This window comes from Manis pentadactyla, chromosome 9 (assembly GCF_030020395.1).
Source record: "Manis pentadactyla isolate mManPen7 chromosome 9, mManPen7.hap1, whole genome shotgun sequence".
NCBI lineage: Eukaryota > Metazoa > Chordata > Mammalia > Pholidota > Manidae > Manis > Manis pentadactyla.
Window position 1 is genome coordinate 121,558,923 of NC_080027.1, and position 18,605 is coordinate 121,577,527.

The 18,605-nt window shown below is 53.4% G+C and overlaps 1 protein-coding gene across 1 annotated transcript in view; it reads right to left on the minus strand.

Annotated features, from left to right (window-relative positions):
- The window catches only part of RASSF5 (Ras association domain family member 5), a 63,402-nt gene extending 46,984 nt beyond the window's left edge, over positions 1-16,418 (minus strand). The window contains exon 1 of the mRNA XM_036909796.2: positions 15,909-16,418. Within this exon, the coding sequence (XP_036765691.1) occupies positions 15,909-16,365 (457 nt within the window). The 5' untranslated portion in view covers positions 16,366-16,418. The remainder of the gene's footprint in view (positions 1-15,908) is intronic.
- Positions 16,419-18,605: the final 2,187 nt, after the last annotated feature.

Consider the following 18,605-nt stretch of genomic DNA (forward strand, 5'->3'; position numbering starts at 1 on the left):
CTTCTCAATTATTCTAATTATTCTAAATCAGAATTAATTTAGCCTCAATTTCCCCATTTGCAAAACGGAAGTAATATCTTCCTTGCTACATTGTAGAGAGAATGTATGTAAAGCAGGCCATAGCGCTTGGCACATAGTAGATGCTCAATAAATGGGAGCTATCTTTTTCAGTATCACGGGACTCCCAAGTGTGGGTTCCCAGTTTCCCGTTGACTCAGTGCCTGATGCAGCTTAAACAGTTCTCAATTTTTGTGTCTTCTTCCAAGGTACAAGGTAAGAGGAATCATGCAACTTTCCTGCTCATCTAAGCCCCCCCCTACCTGCTCCTTCCTCCCTCCTGCCCTGCCTCTGATGCTCCCAGAGGAGTGGGGACACTAGATATGCCAGAGGGTGGGAAGGCAGATGGATTTGCCAAGCTTGGAGGTCTGCAGCAATTGCCCAAATCAATACAATCTATACATCTTTCATACTCTCGGCTACACTTCTAGTGAGGCTGGAGCAGGGAGTGGAAATTCACCACTCCTGGGTCAGCAGCCAGCTCAGAATATCTGGAGCTTTATGTTTCCAGGAAGTCACCTTAACTCCAGCCCTCCTGAGACCATACACTGTAGTTCCTTGTTTCTGAAGACAGGCCACCCCTGAGGGCACTCAGTGCCTCACACCCCAGACTCCAGGGTCTGGTGCCACACAACTGCTCCCCCCCGCCAACACACACACACAGTGTGTCAGAAAGCAAGCCAGGAAGCCAATGGGAAGCATGGATGCAGTGGTAGAGGAATGACCTACGAGCCAGCCCCAGGTCTTGGGTCAGAGGTCACCGGGGCCTCCCTTGGACGGGCAAAGTGGGCAGCCAAATGCACTGGGGCTGGTGCCCCTGTGAAGAGCCAAGAGATGCGTCTGAACCTGCTCAGGTCTGGCCCAGGGCTGCGTAGGAGATGCTTGGACAATTTACTTAACCTTAGTAAAATACGGAATTAATTTAGCCTCACTTTCCTCATCTCCAGAATGGAAGTGATAATATCTTCCGTGCCAGGAGATTTGTTGGCAAAATGAGAGAGAATGTATGGAAAGCAGAACACAGTGCTTTCATAAAACAGGGCTGGACGGGCGGGCTTTCTGGGGGGCAGGCTCCCCCAGGTCAAGAAGCTGAGCAGAGAAAGTGCCTGAGGGGTGGGGTGGTGCTGGGGGACTTTGGTTGAACTGTGGCCATGAGGCCACCCTGCCCTCTCCCAAAATGACTGTTTTGTTCTGTGTGTGGCAGGGCTGGGTGGGGTGGGCACGTGCAGCTTCACGTGACCCTTTCACACTGAAGCGAAAGGCAAAGTGCCCTGCTCCATGGGTGCTCAGGGGCCAAGGATATTAAAATTCTCTCTGGCCCTCGGTCCCTGAATCTAGTGTATCAGTTGTTATTCCCCCAGTCTGGCTTCTTGGTGGCCCCATTTCCAGGCAGGCCAGATGCGTCCTCTGCATCCTCTTCCCAAACGCACCCGACTGGCCTGGCAGACATTGGGCTCCTGGGCTGGCCTGCAGAGGCGCAATCCTGCCCCTCGTGGGTGGGTGTGGGTGGGTGTGTTGTTGGGTGTGCCTCTTGGGCAGGCCCTTTACTCATCTGTCACCAACACAGCCGCACATCCCTAGGCTGGAAGCACAAACAAAAGGAAGGTTCTGTGGCCAGGCCAGGCAGGGTGTGTTGGCTGGGGATGTTTGGGGGCGGGGGCAGGTGGAGGGAAGAACGGCAGGACAGTTCACAAGTTCAGACAGACGTCGCAGGAAGTAAGGGTAGTGGCAGGCAGTGCGCCTCCTGTGCCCCGTGAGGCAGGGATGCGGCCTGACCCCAGCCTACATTTCCCCCTGGGTCTGTTCCAGGCCACTTGGCTCTTTGGGGGTGCTATACGCTGAAGCATGCCCCCCACCTTCTTCTGTGCATATGTGTATGTAAGTTTAAAACAAATTTGAGTCGTTTTTAACAATTCATGCTTCAACCTTAGAGAGTGTTAACGGAGCCCCTGCTAGGACTACGCTAAGGACTCTCCCTCCTGTCTCTTCTGCCCCCATCCCAATTTTTACTACGTTATTTACAATTCCCATGTTTATAACATTTACAACCTACTGCAACCATAAATCTCGCAGTTGTCCAAAATTAACTCTACTTTTAAATCGAGTCAGTCTTTATAACAAAACTACTTTTAATTTTAATAAATCTTTTGACTGGCTTTTTTGCTATTCTATTTTTATGTTTCCCAGTGATGCTTTAAGCACCTGAAAGAGATGCGCCCCTATTTTATTGGACTTAATGTACTGTGGCCCTGTGACCTCATGTGGTACAGTATATTGACGACAATGACGTTCAGAAGCAGATGTGGACAGAGACGATAGAAGTGGGCGAGTCCCCAGGCCCTCAGCACAATAGTCAGGGGGCATCTCTGAGACTCCCCCTCTTTGGCCAATAATGGTAAGAGGCAATTGAGTTTGGAAAAATGCATAAGTGAATTGTTTCAGGTGGGGCCACAAGGTGGGAAAGCCATATGAACCTCATTCCTCATGTGCAAGTATCTATAGGAGATTTGTCATCTGGACCCTCTGACACCATATTCAGAAAGGTCCTAGTTGTATTTAGGGTGTGGCTTATCCAGATAGAAGTGCAATGACATGGCACAATTTTTGGACTGGGGCAATTGAAGTATGGTGCCTATCAGGACACATGTCCTCAGAGGCACAGAGAGAGTATTCAGCCTTTTTGTACAGTGGTGCCTCCTGTATTTCCACATCTACCTAGGTATCAGTCAGTTTTCCATGTGTGCATGCATGCATTCATTCAACGTGCATTTATTGAGGGCCTCCTAAGCCAAGCACCGTTCTAAAGGACAGCTAGTTATAGCCAAAGACTTTCTGTAGTAGGAACAAGTGTATGAAAGGAATATATATATGTATTTTTTTTCCAATACAGATATATCCTATTTTGACTGTCACCATGGGAGAAAAAAGTCATATTGCCAGGGCACCTCAGGAAAAGAAAAAATACTTTGAAACATTGTAGACAGTTGTGTTTAAAGGAATTTTACAAATAGTAACAAGCGCAGGGGATCTGAAGCCAGCAAGGAGCTGCCAGATGCCCTGGCGACTTCAGGCTGCCCAGGAGGGGCCCCACCTCCTCTAGCCATGTGTCACTCTGCTCTGGGTGTAACAGAGACAAAGCAGGTGCGCCCCCCCAGCCCCCAATGGGGCTTGGATTCCTCTGCACCCATCCCTGGCCCCTGGAAGACACAAGGAGGAGCCTGTGTGGCTGACAGAGAAAGGACAAGGCCTGGAGTAATGAAGTCCAGAAACACAGTGAGGAGTTTGAAGGCTTTTTGTTTCATTGTTTTTACAGTAGACACCATCTCTGAGAGGGGGCAAGGGGTGGCCTAGCCTCATGCTAACCTTGAGCTTATTTTTGGTAGTGTCCCACAGACCCAAAGATAAGAACAGCTCAACAGGTTTGCAAGAAGCTCTGCCCGGGCATCTGCAGACTGGGTGCAGGTCTGGGTCTGCACACAGGCACATGTGCAGTTGGGTGCCCGGTCGGAGCACTGGGAGGCCCGGAGGAGGCAGCTTTAGGCCTGAATGGGGCGACCAAGCTGCTGCAGCCCAGCTGGTTTTCCACATCTGCTTTGGTGTCACTTGCATTCAAAGGGCCGACTACCACCCAGCTGGGGAAAAAGAAACTTTTTGCAGTGAGAAGAAAATTAAATCGATGACATCTGAGGCCCGCTCCACAGGAGACACACAAATGCTGCTTTACGGCCATATCCCTGTCACCAGGACCACCAGAGACTGCTGGAGAGACCCGGGCCGTTTCCCTCTGACTTCCAGGCAGCTTTTGAAGATGACATATGACTTGCTCCTTGGCAACATGCTTGCTTAGCTGCCAACGATGCCCGGTGGGCTAATCTAGCCTTGCCTGTTAATGAAGTGGTGTGGTAGCCTCAATGAGGGATTTTTCTAGAAAATGCATTTAGTTTCATGCCCCTCCTCCATTTCTGCCTGGCCAACCTTCAAATCTTCCTCAATGAGATACAGGCAGCTACCCTGCCCCAGGTGCAATGGAAGAGCAGGCGGCCCTGTGGGGGGATTGCACAGATGACCTACTGGGAGCTCTAAAGAAAGCAGCTGCCAGTGAGGGGCCTGCTATGTGACAAAATCGTGTCAACTGGTGTCCATCCGATGTCATGTTTAATTCCTATAACACCAGCCTGAGGCTGGGATTCTTTCCTCATTGTACACCGGGTAAAATGGAGGCTCAGAGCGGTCAAGCTGTACGAGGAAGCCCCTTAGCCAGGAATCCAAGATCCAGACTCAAATCAGCTTGGCTTCAAGCCTGTTTTCTTAAATGCCACACTATAGATTGCTCTCGGAGCCCCGCAAGTAAGATGAGCTATTCTAGAAGTCCACAGTCTGCAAGCTTCTGCTCCCGTCATCTCTGAGCACCCCGTCTTCCCACTCCAGTTCCAATCAGTCAGATCCAAATGCTAACACAGGTTAGCCGGGCATGTCCTGCTTGCAATACAGTATCTGCCCTGACCCTACTGCTGCACTCCAGGCCTGATTGATTTTCTTAAATCTATAACTCCTGGGGCTGAATAACGAAGGAACAACGAAATGATCTGTTAAATAATTCCTAACTGTAGGGATTGGGGAGGAGGGGGAAGGATGGATACGCAGACACGAGTGAGCATTTAGATCGAGTATAGCTCAGTCTCCAGCTGTCTTGTCAGTGAGGGTCTCGATATGTATTAGGCTGTTGATGAGGATAAATTATTCAGGCGGACTGAAGAGAATTTGTCTCCAAATGGGGCTTACATCTAGTTGAATGAAAATTCCCACTTCTCAAAAGGTGAACCTTAATCAGCGAGTTATATGGTCTTTTAAACTCTGCTTTCAAAAACTGAGCCCAGAAATGACTCTTCTATAAGTTCCACCCCTAACACCCAGTGGCATGACCCAGCTAGATGTCCCCATTCCTGAATGTGAATGAAACCAGCACAGAGACAGACGGGGCAGGGGACCCCAAGGAAAGCCTACGTGCTCCCAAGATCCAACCATCAAAGAGGAGCAGCTGAAGGGCAGTAAGATGAGTAGCATCTTACTTTCTCACTCCCACTGTGCAGGGATCTGGAGGGAATAAATGACTGTAAAAGCAAACAACTACATGCTTTGAATCTTTAGCAGAAAAACACTGCAGAAATATAAGGTGCTGCAGGTCTCTCATGAGGCAGCAGGAAGAATCCAAGGCTGGCAGACAGGTGCCTGAGATCCTGCTCCTGGTGCTGTCAACAACTTTGGCTGACCTCGGCTTCCTTGGTTTGAAAAAAGGGAGTAGGATGACCTAAGATTCTATGACAATTTGAATTGCTACTGTCTCTCCTTCTTACCTTCCAGCCCCCCAACACTGCGCCATTATCCTTGCCCAGGCAAAGGCTGTCCTCACCCTAATTAGCACCCAGGGAAGGAAACCACGGGCGGTCACTACCTTAGGCTGGGGCTCCCGTCCAGCTGTATCCTGCAGATTCCAGCCCACACAGCCTGCATGGCGGGCCCCACAGGCACCTCCCCTAAAGCAGGTGGGAAGCCTCTGCCTAGGAAACTTCACTGCCCTCGGGTGCTCGGAAGTCTGACTCAGTGGCTTGGCAAGGTCTGGTGCCCCTCAGAGCTGTAAGGTGGGCAGAATGGAAAATGGTGACCATCCAAGACAGCCATGTGCCACCAGCTCAGGAATGCAGATTAAGATGATGCTTTGCCCTAAATCTCAGCCAAGAAAAGTCTGTTAAAACCCACAGCCAACATGGGCTTCTGAAACGGGCTGACATGTCCTTTCAGGCTGCTGTTCTGATTAAACCAGGCTGGAGGGCAGCACCAGAGCTTTGGGGCCTCGGGCTTCCGGGGCCCAGGGCAGGGGCTGAGCTCAGCATCAAATACCAGGCTGCCAGAAGCCTCCTGGGCTCCCTTCCCCAAGAGGAGGGCTGGTGGTAGGGAAGCACGCAGCCACGGAACGCGCCCAGCTGGAGGGGCTGGGACCTACCTCGAGCCAGCTGGGCCTCCTGGCGGAACCTCCGCAGAGCCTGGAGCTTCTCTGATCCTGAGTGGCCCTTGGGGAGCCTGCTAAAGAGCCGCTGGAGCAGGGCAGTGACCGTTCCGAAGCAGGCAGCTGCCGCCTCCTCATCCCGGCCCTCAGTCATCCCGTGCAGAGACCAATAGCCGCTCTCTAGCCTGGCGTCAGGATTGGAGTGACCAGCGGGGGCATCACCCTCCCTGGGGAGGACTCTGGGCCTCGTGTGCCTGGGGCTTTGCTCAAAGCTGCGCAGCTTCGCTGCCCTTCCAAAGGAAGTCCAGGCACCCAGGACCTCCGCCCGGCCCCAGCGCAGCCTGACGGATGCCTTTTTCTTTCCAGCAAGGTCCTCTCCCCTCCACCTCCCCCAGCGGAAAACTTTCTATTCCTGGGGCTTTTAGCTTGATAAGATAAAAACTCCCCCACCAAAGAGGCTGCAGGAAAGAGCCTGCCGTGAGCCTCATTTCTCAGCAGTGCCTGTGAGTCTGAAAATCAATGTCTCCAAAGTTCCACCAGACAGCAGAAGTGGTTGGTCACCTCACGCCGCACACCAGCCCAGGGGCGCGGTAATGCATGTCACTGGGGATGACAGATTAACAATGCTTCACCAGCTGTAAGGGCTCCTGAAGGGCCCCTGGCTAATTCACATCCTCCTGTGCTAAGCCCCAGCTGGGGAAGAGCAGCCCATAAGGAGGCAGTATTGCAGTAAGAGGGCCAGAGCATCTGAGAGCAGATACCTGAGCAGAGAAGAGGTGACAGGCAAAAGAGAGAAGAAAGAGAAAAGAAGAAGAGTCTTTCATTAAAAAGGCAGAAACATTCTCTTGCCCTTAAACAGTGCTCACAGGGCATCCCCTCAACTCTGACCCCCTGGGAGCAACTAAGTCCCAGTGGAGAAGTTCCCAGAGGCCCTGCCACCCAGACCAGGGTGGGCAAGTGGCTCCAGACAGGCAACAAAGTCTTCCAGGAAAGCCACTGGAAAGGGTGCCTGCTCCCAGGCTGCCCTGAGAGTCCAGAATTCATCTGTCAACCAGAAATAGGGGCGAGTTTCAGACTAAGGAAGGACACTTGTTCTTTAACCAGAGGGAATGTACCCAGAGGATGAGGGCGTGTGCAGTGGTGAAGGTGCATATGTCCACATCTGTGCTCCAGTCACCTAGCGTTAGGTCCAGGAGCTGTGCTCATGAGAGCAGGCATGAGCGTGGTTACTCCTCGTGCAACAGCCAACCGACTCCACGTCTTTGTGCTGTGGCTTGTCCCCAGGTCACAGAGAACGCTGAATGACATCCCATCCCAAGGGCCATGTCCTCGGGCCCACTTAGAGAAGAAGATGTTGGTAGAGCAAATCTAAGCTGTACTCTGATCCTCCAGACAGGCCCCCCCATCATCTGCTTTGCGGGAAACCTGGCCAGGAGGTCCCCACTTTAGGTCACCCCTCGCTATCGGAGGCCTCAGTATTTGGAGCAGTAACAACAAAACTTGTCTGTAGGCTCGACCATAGAAGCACATTGTGTATAAGTCATTTAAGAAATTAAGCCATTAAGAAATGCCCCTAAATGTCACCCCTGCTCAGGCATGGACACTGGTTCTTTCTCCTTCATGCTTTCTCAGGGACTAGGCTGCCACTGGCCTTTTCTGTGGTCCTCTGGTTTACCCAGCAATCTCTGGGTCATGAGTCCAGGTCCTGAACTGACACTGGGGGCCATGAAGCAAGGGTTGGAAGCCAGGCTTCCTTGACCCACTGAGACTTGATCCTTGCACATGAGACCTCCAAGAGGGTCCAGGAACTCCTGCTGGCTGAACACAGGCAAGGATGGCATTCCCAATCCCACCCTCAGGGCAGAGAACATGCACACGTGCTGGGGGAAATTTTAAATATAAGTCACATGTATTGGGGGAAAATCCCTCCTAAATGCCCCATCTGGGTTCAAGGATATCCTGACCTCACTTCCCCTTTCTCCTCATTATAGTGCTGTCCTTTGACAGCTTAAGCGACTGGGGAGGCTGGCAGGAAAGAACTTGCAGAAACTGGAGATGGGGCTTTGGGGAGGCTCTAGTGTCTCCCCTCCAGAACCTTTGAAAACTGGGTAGATTTTCTATTGTTTGGCTGGTTCAGGAGCACTATCTAGAGGCAGGGAATGCATGCAATGACCTTTTGCAGCCCCCAACATCTAAGCATTGACAGAATGACTTCCAAGCCAAAGAGGGAATCCAGCCAAGGCCCAAAATAATGTTAAGAGCCTTCCAATGCATTCTCACCATGAAACACCTTATTTGTATAAAGGTTTCTCCAGATTGCTATTAAAAACAGTCCTCACTGGAATAGACATCTAATACATGGAATAGACAGTATAGATGGTTTCCTAAAGGTCCCTGCAAGCCGAGTTCATCATTTTCTAGCTGTCCTAGCCAATCGCCATTGCAGATGTCTGGGTAAGATCTGTCCCTCCCTGGAACTGTATGTTCAACCCTTCCTCTCAAAACTCTCAAGTTACAGTCTGTTGTCTCATTTAAATAGTAAGGCATCTCTGAAGGTTTAAAAAAAATTTTTTTTAAATACTTTCCTTAGTTGCAGAAAGGACAGAATTGTTTCAACAGAAACCACAAAACTTCTAGCATCCATTTAACTGGGATGGAAAAAGACAGCTTCCTCCAAGCCAGCAAGAAAAGTAGGCGATGATACCCAAATGTGAATCTTACTTGGAGAAACACAGGAAGTCTGAGTTGGGGTGGGAGTGGGGGGCTCTCCCCAGGTTTGCTATTTCCCAGAGATAGAGCCAGAGGTCCATTATGCACATCTCAGTTTATTTTCCAGGCCTATCTAACTCTTCTTCACCCTAACTGTCCCCTCTGAGACTTAAGTTGATTTGACTTTGGTTCCTAGTTAGCCCCACATCATGAACTCTGACCTTGGGTCACAGCAAGGAGGAGGCATGGAATAGGAAAAGCCCCCCTACTGCATTTCCACACCCACCCCTTATACACACCTAACACCAATGCAGTGGGGTGTGCAGGAGAGACACATTTGTTCCTTTTATCTTGAGATTCAGGAGAAGTTCACCTTTAGTTTAAAGACCTTGGGATTTACATGTGCTGAAAATTATTCAGAAACGAAATGCTGAAAGCAGGCTTAAGGGCAGCTAACTCACAATCGTCCAGGCCCTGATGCTGTGGCTTGCACACGGCTTACCCGCCCCTGGGCTCACCCTCCTCTTTCTCTGTGCCTCTTTGAATGGACATTTCAGCGTTCATCGGTAGAAGCGAGGCGGATGAATGAGGCAGCTCATCTAACTTGTATGTTGGATTACGTTGGCTCATAAGGCAAAATGCTCTGTTGGGTTCTGGTACTGGTTTTGCTACTACTGATGTGGGTCATCCTAGAGAAGTCATTTGAATTCCTGAATGCGGTTTCCTCACCTGTGAGATGGCCTTGATTCAACTAGCCCCGCCTACCTCCTAAGCCACTGTACAAGAAAATGCTTTAGCTCCAGCCAGGTCATCTCTGAGATCAAAGTTCCCTCTGCTCCCACAATTTCTTGACCATCTGCAATGCTTCATGTTCCACATAAATACTCCCCTTCTAGCAGGCCTAAAACATCGATTTGTATCAACATAGATTTGTATCTTCAGCAAACACAATGATACTTCTTTCCTAGATCCAGCATCCAGTAGAAACAAAACATAAAAAGTTTAAAAAAAATTGCAAAGAGCATCACTGTTTCTTTAGGCCTCGCTCCTTCCATGAACCTGTGGTCTGGTTTCCTAAAGGTCCCTGCAAGCCGAGTTCATCATTTTCTAGCTGTCCTAGCCAATCGCCATTGCAGATGTCTGGGTAAGATCTGTCCCTCCCTGGAACTGTTTGTTCAAGAAACAGGGAGAGGGGGCAGGAGGTGGCGCACAGGCCCTCCGCTGCAAAGTGAACATGACGCAGCCCCACCGTGGTCACAGGTGAGTGACATGCCAGTCCACCTGCCCATCCACCCAGGGGCACACGGGAATGAACAGGTGAGACTTGCCAACACCACCCTTCTTACAAAGTCAGCGCAATGTCAGCTTGCGCTCTTTGCCCTGATGCTCCCAGTGGGGCCAGGGCAGTAGGTGTGGGTAGGAAAACCCTGAAGAAAATCTGGGACACGCTACAGCAACCGGGGGTGACCAGACCCCTCAGCCAGGACAGGCATTCTCCTGTGAGAGGCTGTGCACATGGCCACCATGCCGGGAAGGACCTCGGCTGCTCTGCCTGCCGCCTTTCCAAAAAGGTCAAAGAAAGAACCAAATACGAGAGCTTTCCCTCCGGGTGCACCTCTCAAGAAAACTTTCTCTACACCAGGAACCACAGGCAAGCTAGAACAGGCCCCTGATGACCTTGTCAGCCACTTTGGCCAAAGTCCACACCACGGAGGGCCCTTGGGGCCCAGAGGCTGTGTCCATGTCTCAGCGTGGTGTGTGGGGTTCCTGAGAGAACACCCAAATATCACGTCTGAGTTGAGATAGTCTTGACCTTGGGCCGGGGCTCCCCAAGACCACTCCCAGCACTGATTTCATTCCACTTCAACCAGTGCTCCTGGGAAAGGGAGGCTGCAGCCCTGCCTGACGTCACCACCTCGGCCTCCTCGCTCTTTCCCCAAAACCAAAAGCGGGCTCAGCTCCCCCCCCAAGCCCGAGATCCGGCCTTGAACACGAGGACTGAAGCTTGCCAAAACTCTTGGAAAAAAACTGAAAGTGACTAAATGCACAACTATCTCCCTTGTCAGGGCTGGCCTTCCCAGCGTCAGCTGCCACCAGCACTTCCCAGCCGAGCCTGGGCAGAGCGGACGGAGCCCTGGGGAGGAGGCTGTCTGGGGAGGCAGAAAGCACCCCGCCCCCAGCAATGCCGGCCCTGCGAATGCGGTGGGGACACCCAGAAGCTGCTTGCTGACTGAGGCCTGGGCGGGGGGAGGCGGGGAATGTCCCGCACGCATGCTTTGCCCACCCACAAAATGCTCACTTGGTCTTCCTAGGAATGCGAACAGGAAGGGGCTCCTCTGAGGCCAGAGGTGTATTTACAGCCTCCTCACCAGCCCTAATAGTGCCCTGGGCAGGGCAGGAGCGATGAGCAGCTCCTTCCATGGGGAAATTGAGGAACGAAGAGTGGGTGTGAGGAGCCAGAGAGCAGCCCATGGGAGAGGACTCCGGGGCTGCCTCTGACAGAGAGGTGCTGGGCATGGCCCGAAGGGGGAATGGCTTGGCGGCCCCAGAGGCCCCAAGGCCAGCCATTAGCCCCACCTGGGTGGCTCTAACCTTACCCTGTGCTAGCCAGGTGGACAGTGGGCAGGCAGCTCCTCCCTGCCGTGTGAGTCCTCAGCAGAAGCCTCCCTGTGTTCTGACCTCATGAGGTTATCCCAGGGATGAGTGTGGCAGGGGCATGAGGTCACTTTGGGCTCATTTGTCCTGTGCTCATTCTCAGAGTGGGGCGGGGCTTGGCGTGACCTCGGCTGCTCCCCCTGAGCCTCTGGTCCTGCCACGCATATACACAGCCCACACGAGAGCCAGGTCCCTGAGGTCACCAGCCAGGCCAGGCAGCGCCCGTGGGCTGGGCTGAGGGCTGCCTGCTCCCTGTCCCCCGGGCCTCCCTGCCAGGCTTGCCACAGGCTGATTCGTGGACAAACTCGGGGAGGAGAGGATCCCCGACTAACCCTCAGTGCTGAGAGGACGCGTCAATTCACTTCCTCCTGGTAAGTCCACAGGAGCAGCGGGCGAACACACACGTTCATTACCAAGTCTAATTAGGCCGGCAGACAAGTGGCATTAATCATTTTTGACTGTACCTGGGATTCGAGCCCCCCTCGCTCCATAATCAGGAAATTTCATGCTCTGATGAATAGGGGGGCAATTAAGCCCACATTCAATCTTTTCACTTTCATCTGTTGAGGAGACAGGAAGCAGGGAGGAGAGGAAACAGGACACAGCTTGTGGCCCTCCCAAGGCCTCCCTCAAAGCGTTCCAGGTCCTCTCCCTGTCCCCAAACACACTCACACACACACCCCACTAGGACATTTGACAGGAAGACCCCAGTTAGAGCCACGCTGGGGAGGGATTAGAGGCGGGGCACTCCACGATCCTTAACAACCCTGTGTTCACTTCAGTGCTTAGTTTTCCTAATCTCCAAAGCCAAACCTGAGCCTGAATCAATAAAAATACTTCAGGCCACATACTTCAGTGCTGCAGGGAGTGTCGGGGGGACTGGACAGATAAAATACCTTCCAAGGGCTCAAGGTACCTGGGTCTGCACAGGGACACTCGGAGGCTCTCCTACAAAGAACCCATGACAGGGGACAGTTGGGCAGGATCCCGTGGCTGTCCCAGGGGTGGCTCCAGTCTGTGCAGAGAGGTGGGTTGAGCCCATGAGCGTAGTGACAACACAGGGCTGGGAAGGCTGGACAAGCGGCCTGTGGACAATACCAGCCTCACTCACCAATGAAGTCCCCCATTCCCACCCTGAGGGCTCCGTGGCTAATGCCTCCTCCTCACACCATAACTGTGTCCATTACAAGAGGTGGAGGCCAGGGTGCTGAGCTCCAGGGCCCCAGCCATGTAACACTACTCTGCCCAATGCCCCCTCAGGAGCTGACTCCAGGAGCAGACACACACTTCCCAGCATGGTACAAGGTATGTCTATGCATCCCTCCCTGAATGTGGTGTTGGGACTTAGGTTCCCCATTTTCCAGACCTTTCCCTGGTCCAGGATGGCTTACGCATCCATTCAAAATGAGAAGAAAGGTAAAAAGTCAGCTCTATGTGCCTTCTACCAAAGAAACAGTCCTTGGAACATTCCCTGAGGCCAAAGCCAGAGGGCAGCTGGTGAGTTTCCCAGGTTGGTTGCTGTCGGCCATTCCCTCCTGGAAGGCTTGAACCGGGTTCTCACCTGCCCCTACTGCAAAACTCACAGGTGCATTCACATAATTTCACTTTCATTCTCTGGCTCTCTGAACCCCCACTGGATTGTCCTGTAATCCTGGAAATTAATAGTATCTCTGAACCTTCTTGTTGGCAAATCCAGCATTAACCAGAGCTCACTTATAGACCTGGAAGCAGGGGTAAGCTTAAGCCAGAGGAAGTTTCACTAACAAGGCAGGCAGTGAGACTACAGTTTCTAAAAACATCCCTTATTAAAAGTCCATTGTGCTGACATGAGTCCCACCCAGTGTCAGCCTGCTGCTCAGACAGACGTCACTCATATACCCACTGCCCTTCTGCTTGCTTCCAAGAGCAGGGAGATTTAGCAATAAAAGCAAGCCAGCACCTTCATCAACCACTACTTACTGAGACTGCTCTGTGCCTGGCACTTTGCAAGGGGCAAGTGATACAAAGACAAAGCAGCAATGTTTGGTGACCTGTAAGCTGCCGGCATTCTGTGAGGACACTCCTCGGCCACAGCAGGCAAGAGTGGCATTTCTAGAGAATAATTAATATGCACGCTTCCTGGGATGCTCACGCACTTGCTTCCCCATTTAGCTCATCAACCAGGCAGAGGTGGGAAACCATTCATTGCTTGGGAAGGGGCTCCTAAGAGGTGTCACGAGCCCAGATAAATTGTTCCAGCTGTTGGATGGGAGGGGCTGATAATAACATTCACATTGTATTAAATGCTCAGATTGCATTTTGCCAGGCACTTTTCTAGGTGCTTTACATACATAAATTCATTGAGTTCTCACATTAACATGATGAAGCTAATGTTATTACCCATTTTTTAAAACAAGGAAGCCAACACAGATGCCCAGGGTCACACAGGCTAAGTGGCAGTGTTAGGATTCAAACCCAGATCTTCCATTCCCAGTCTGCTCTCTTAATCACAGCACAGCACTGCCTTTTAAATGGCATATTTCTGACGCTTGTTACCAAAACAAAGATAAAACCAACCAACCCTGCCGGGGAATTAGACCTTCAAGTTAAAGATGCTTGGTGAGTTTGGCCTACTGTGTCTCTCTACCTGCCGGCCCTTGTTTGCTCATCAGAATATTTCTCAACTGTTGCCATCCAGCCACAGGCCCAACAATTGGTTAAATATTAATAATGGCAAACAGAGACTCCTCTCCGTAGCCCCTTGATTCCAACTCTGTCCCTCTTTGGTGTTCAGACATCCCTGGTTGGTATTCAACCACTAGGTCCCACACAAAGTCAGAGGAACTGCCCATGCACCTGGGTCTCCCTGCACTGGAAACTATTTATAAACTAATCAAAAGAAATAAAGAAACCTAACCTGAAGTGAGCATAAATTTGTTTAATCATGGAGGATCATGCATTTACACATACAAACACACACAAATGCACTATTATCCCTAACCCCCTCCCAAATCATAAAACTATGTGCAAAATGTTCAACAGCTGATATAGTCCCTGAATGTCTTGGTACAAACTAGAATGCCAATGAAGCGGATCTCCCTGGAGTCCAGCACAAGAAATCCCCCGCCAATGAGGCTACAGACTTGGTGGATGAAATAAAGGTCCCCAGAACCCTTGACAGGGCAAACGCTGCCTACACATCCACAGGCAAGTTGCACTAGACTCACGTGTCAGGTCAGGGGCGCTCACCAAGTGACAGCAGCTGTCCACCCACAACGCAGACCTCCATTCCTTTTGCTCTTTCCTTTCGGATTAGCACCTGAACTGTGACTTCTGGTGGTGGAGGGAGAGGCACTCACTGTGCCCTCCTCCACTCTTCCCCTTTTGCTTGACCCTGGCTCGGAGTCTGAGCTCTCCTTTCCCAAGCTAGCTGCAGCGTGAGGCACGGTGCACAGCCTCGGCGGCGGGCTGCTGGGATGGGCAAGGTTGCTGCTGTCCGATGCTGCAGCCGCAGGGGAGGCGCGGGGCTGCTGGCGTGGGGGAAGGGCCTCTGCTCACAGACGCAGACCACAAGCCGTTCCCAGAGATGCTTCTAGAGCTTCATCCATTGTCTATGCCCTCTGCTTCAGATATTTAAAATATCTGTACACACACCCCCAGAGACTCCAAATTTGTTCCGAAAATCTACAGCCTGGGTGCCCAGTGTTTTGTAGTCAGACTTTGAGAAGAGCCTGGTTCAGGAGGCTTGGAGGGTCCTGAGAGCTCTGGTGAGGAGGGTACTACCCCAGCAGGGAGTTGGGTAATTTTGGAGCAGGATGACTGGCCCAGTAAGTTAGGAAGAGGAGGAGGCGGAGGGCAGCCAAACATTAGGGCAGAATCCAAAGGTTTGAGGGGTCAGAGGTGGAAGGCAGGAGGGCGCACCTCAGGCTCTAGGCAGCTGCATAGTCGGTTTCCATTCCAAGCCTAACCAGGTCTGCCCTGAAGAAATGTACCACAGGGGAGCACGTACCATGGGCCTGTACCACAGGTGGAGAAGCGCGCCGTTTTGCCATTAACCCTAATAAGTCGAATGGTCACCTCAATACCTGCCTCACAACTCACGGTCAAGAACCTACAGCAAAAGCAAGAGGGTGCACGGGAGACACGGAATGACCTTGCGGCTGCAGCGATCACCCCCAACCCCTGTGTGTGTGTGTGTGTGTGTGTGTGTGTGTGTGTGTGTGTGTGTGTGCGCGCGCGTCAGCGGAGGGCGAGGGGCACACCTGTCAGGGGACCAGGCATTTGTTAAATCCCCATACCAGCATACCCATACCTGGGCAGTGGGCAGTCCCTACATGATCCTGGCAGGGCGCTAAGGAGCAGAGACTCCCCAGGGCTTACCTCCCTTGGTTGACATCGAGAGGGGCCAAGCCCCCTCTCCGCCTCCCCAGCCCCCCTCCGCCCCTCGCAGCTCCTCGCGGAGGACTGCGGTCCTCCCGCGCCCCTGCCCTGCCCTCTCACTCACTAGCGCAGCGCAGCGCCCGCCTCAGCACCTCCCGTCCGCACAGATCGCACCAGCCGCGGCCGCTCCGCAGCGCCGATTCAGTGAAGCAGTGCCCCTCGCCTCGCTCCGTCGGGACGCGCGGATCCTGCGGCTGCTCGAAGATGCTCCGCACGTCTCGGGGCCGGGGCGCTCCGGGGCGCCGCCGCAGTCGCTGCTGCAGACCGGGCCGGAGAGGGCGGGCGGTTCGGGAGGCTCGCGGCTGGGGCTCCGGGTCCCCCCGGGCAGCCCTCCGGGCGCCGCGCCCCTCGTGCGCCCCGGGCGCAGTGGAGCAGGGCGCGGGGGCGCAGCGGCGCGAGGAGCGGCCGGGGGGCGGGGGCGGCGGCTCCGGGCCGCTCAGGCTCTGCAGGTAGAGCGGCGGTTCTGGGTCCAAGAGGAGCCGGTACGGGCGCTGCCCGATGGCCGGGGACGCCATGGCCATGCCCGGCTAGCGGCGGCGCGCCTCCCGAGCCTGCCTCGAGAGAAGGGCGGCCCCAGCCGAGCGCGCTTTTAAAGGGACCGCAGCCAGCGGGGCGGGGCGGGGGCGGGGAGACTGGAGGAGGCAGGAAGGAGCCCCGAGGGACCCGCCGAGCGGCTGGGCGGGCGGTGGGGGCGCTGCAGCGAGTGTAGACCTAGGGGCGTCTTCAGGAAGCCGACTTGGTACCTGCGGCAGCTGGAGGGTTCCGGCTGGGAAAGGCCCTCTCCAGCACAAGGCAGCAGAGGCATTCCTGCAGGGCTCGCCTGCCCTCAGCCCTGCCTCCTGCCCTCGCCCGTGTCCTCCCCCAACACCAGAGCCCCCCGCCCCCCGCCTGCACCCCTGCACGCCCAGGCGAGGAGCAGTGAAGAACCAGCTGGGGATGCGTCTAAGGAGAGGCCACAGGCTAGGGTCCCGCCCGCCGCTCCCCCACCACCCGGGAGCCCAGCCCGGCCGAGGTCGGGAATGTCCGCTCGCGCTCGCGCTCCGCAGCGGCGTGCGGTCCAGTGACGCGGAGGGACGCGCGGAAGGGACACTTCCCACGCCGACCGCAGGGAGCCGCCTACGCGGCCGGCAAGGCTGTCCGCGGGCCACTTTCACTCTTGGTGGCTTTCCCCTCTCCCAGCAGCCCTGCCCGGTAGGACGCTCCTTTCCTGGAAGACTAGGGTTACGGTGATCCTGGGCGCTGATTGCGAGACCGCTCCAGCCCCCCCACGGGTTGGGAGGGCTTTTCGTCCAAGTCAGACCCTCCTCTTTCCACAGCTACTCTAGCACCAGACACCCGTGGCCCCCGAAAGCCTTCCTCTGTATCCAGGATGACAGCTCACCTGGGGAACCCCAAAAGATCCCTTTTCTACCAGCACCAGGAAGGCTTCATAACCTTCCCACAACCCTGGAGTTGAATGCTCTGCTCTCACCCTTGTGAAAGCCTTAATAATTTTGGAACAGAGGGCCCGACATTTCGTGTTTTGCACTGGGTCCCACACATTATGTAGCCGGCCCTGATCCTCTCTCACAGGTGGGGAAATGGGACTGCTGGGTCTCTGAACCTGTGTGCCCTGTCACGACCAGCTGTATGACCCTCGGCTGTCTCCAGCCTGTAAACTGGTCTGGAAGTCGGGAGACAGATGTTTTGGGGATCTTCTCCAGTCCCCCACACTGACTCAGCGGTCACTGCTTGCCCTTTAAAACTTGGGGTTTGGTTTGGTTGATTTAGCAGAAGTCACCAGGCGTCACCTTGGGAAACAGTCTAAGTTCTTTGAGACCTCAGAGACTCTGCCTTTTCTTCCCAGGCCAGAGGTGGGTCTCCCCCTAGAGTCTCCCAGGGGAATCTTCACTTTTGCTTTTTGTTTTCCCCTTGAACTTGTTAGGTAATTCCTAAAATTTCAAGAGTCTAGTGGCTAGGGAAGTTCCCAGCTTGCATTGTTCCATGGCTTTTCCCTCACCGTGGTGGTGATCATCTGCATTTGTAGCAGAGGACGTGTTGCTGGATCCCTGGGTCTTACCAGAGGCTGGAGCATCCCACCTCAGGAGGTGGTTTCTGGGTGGACGGGAAGAATGACCCACTGCTACAAGGCAGAAGGAGTTGATAGGTCAGGCTGTGAGCCCTGAACCATCCCGTCTGCTCCCCTCCTCCACCTTCCCTCTCCCCTGTCCGAACCTTGCTTTCTCTACATCAGTGGCCTTCAAACTTTGGCAGGCATCACAGTCACATGGAGGGCTTGTTAAATCACAGAGTACCGGGCTCACCCTCAGAGTCTCTGAATCAGTCTTTCTGGGGCTGGGGTTTGAGATTGTGCATTTTTAGTAAGATCCCAGGCATGCTGATGGTGCTGCTCCAAGGACCCCACTGCTCTGGATCTAAGGTGCTGATAAGAGAATGGGGGCCTCTCTGTTCTTTTTCCCACAGGGCGGGTAGAGTTCAGTGGGACATGACTGAGAACAACGCAATGGGGGGCTATTCCTGGATGCTTTCTGCTGAATGTTTAAAAAGAAAAGAACAATTTGCCTTTGTGGTCTCTTATTTCCATCTCTCCTACTTTTTCTGCAAGTGGTTCACTTGGGGTTGTTGCAGAAACCTGTATTGCATGTAATTTTTTTTGTACCCACCCTCTGTTATCCACCCTTCTCCCCGGATTTGAGACTCACTGGCAGGAGATCACTCCCTTCCCAGGAGGGCAGTGGGCTGGGTGGAGTCCAGGGCGTGG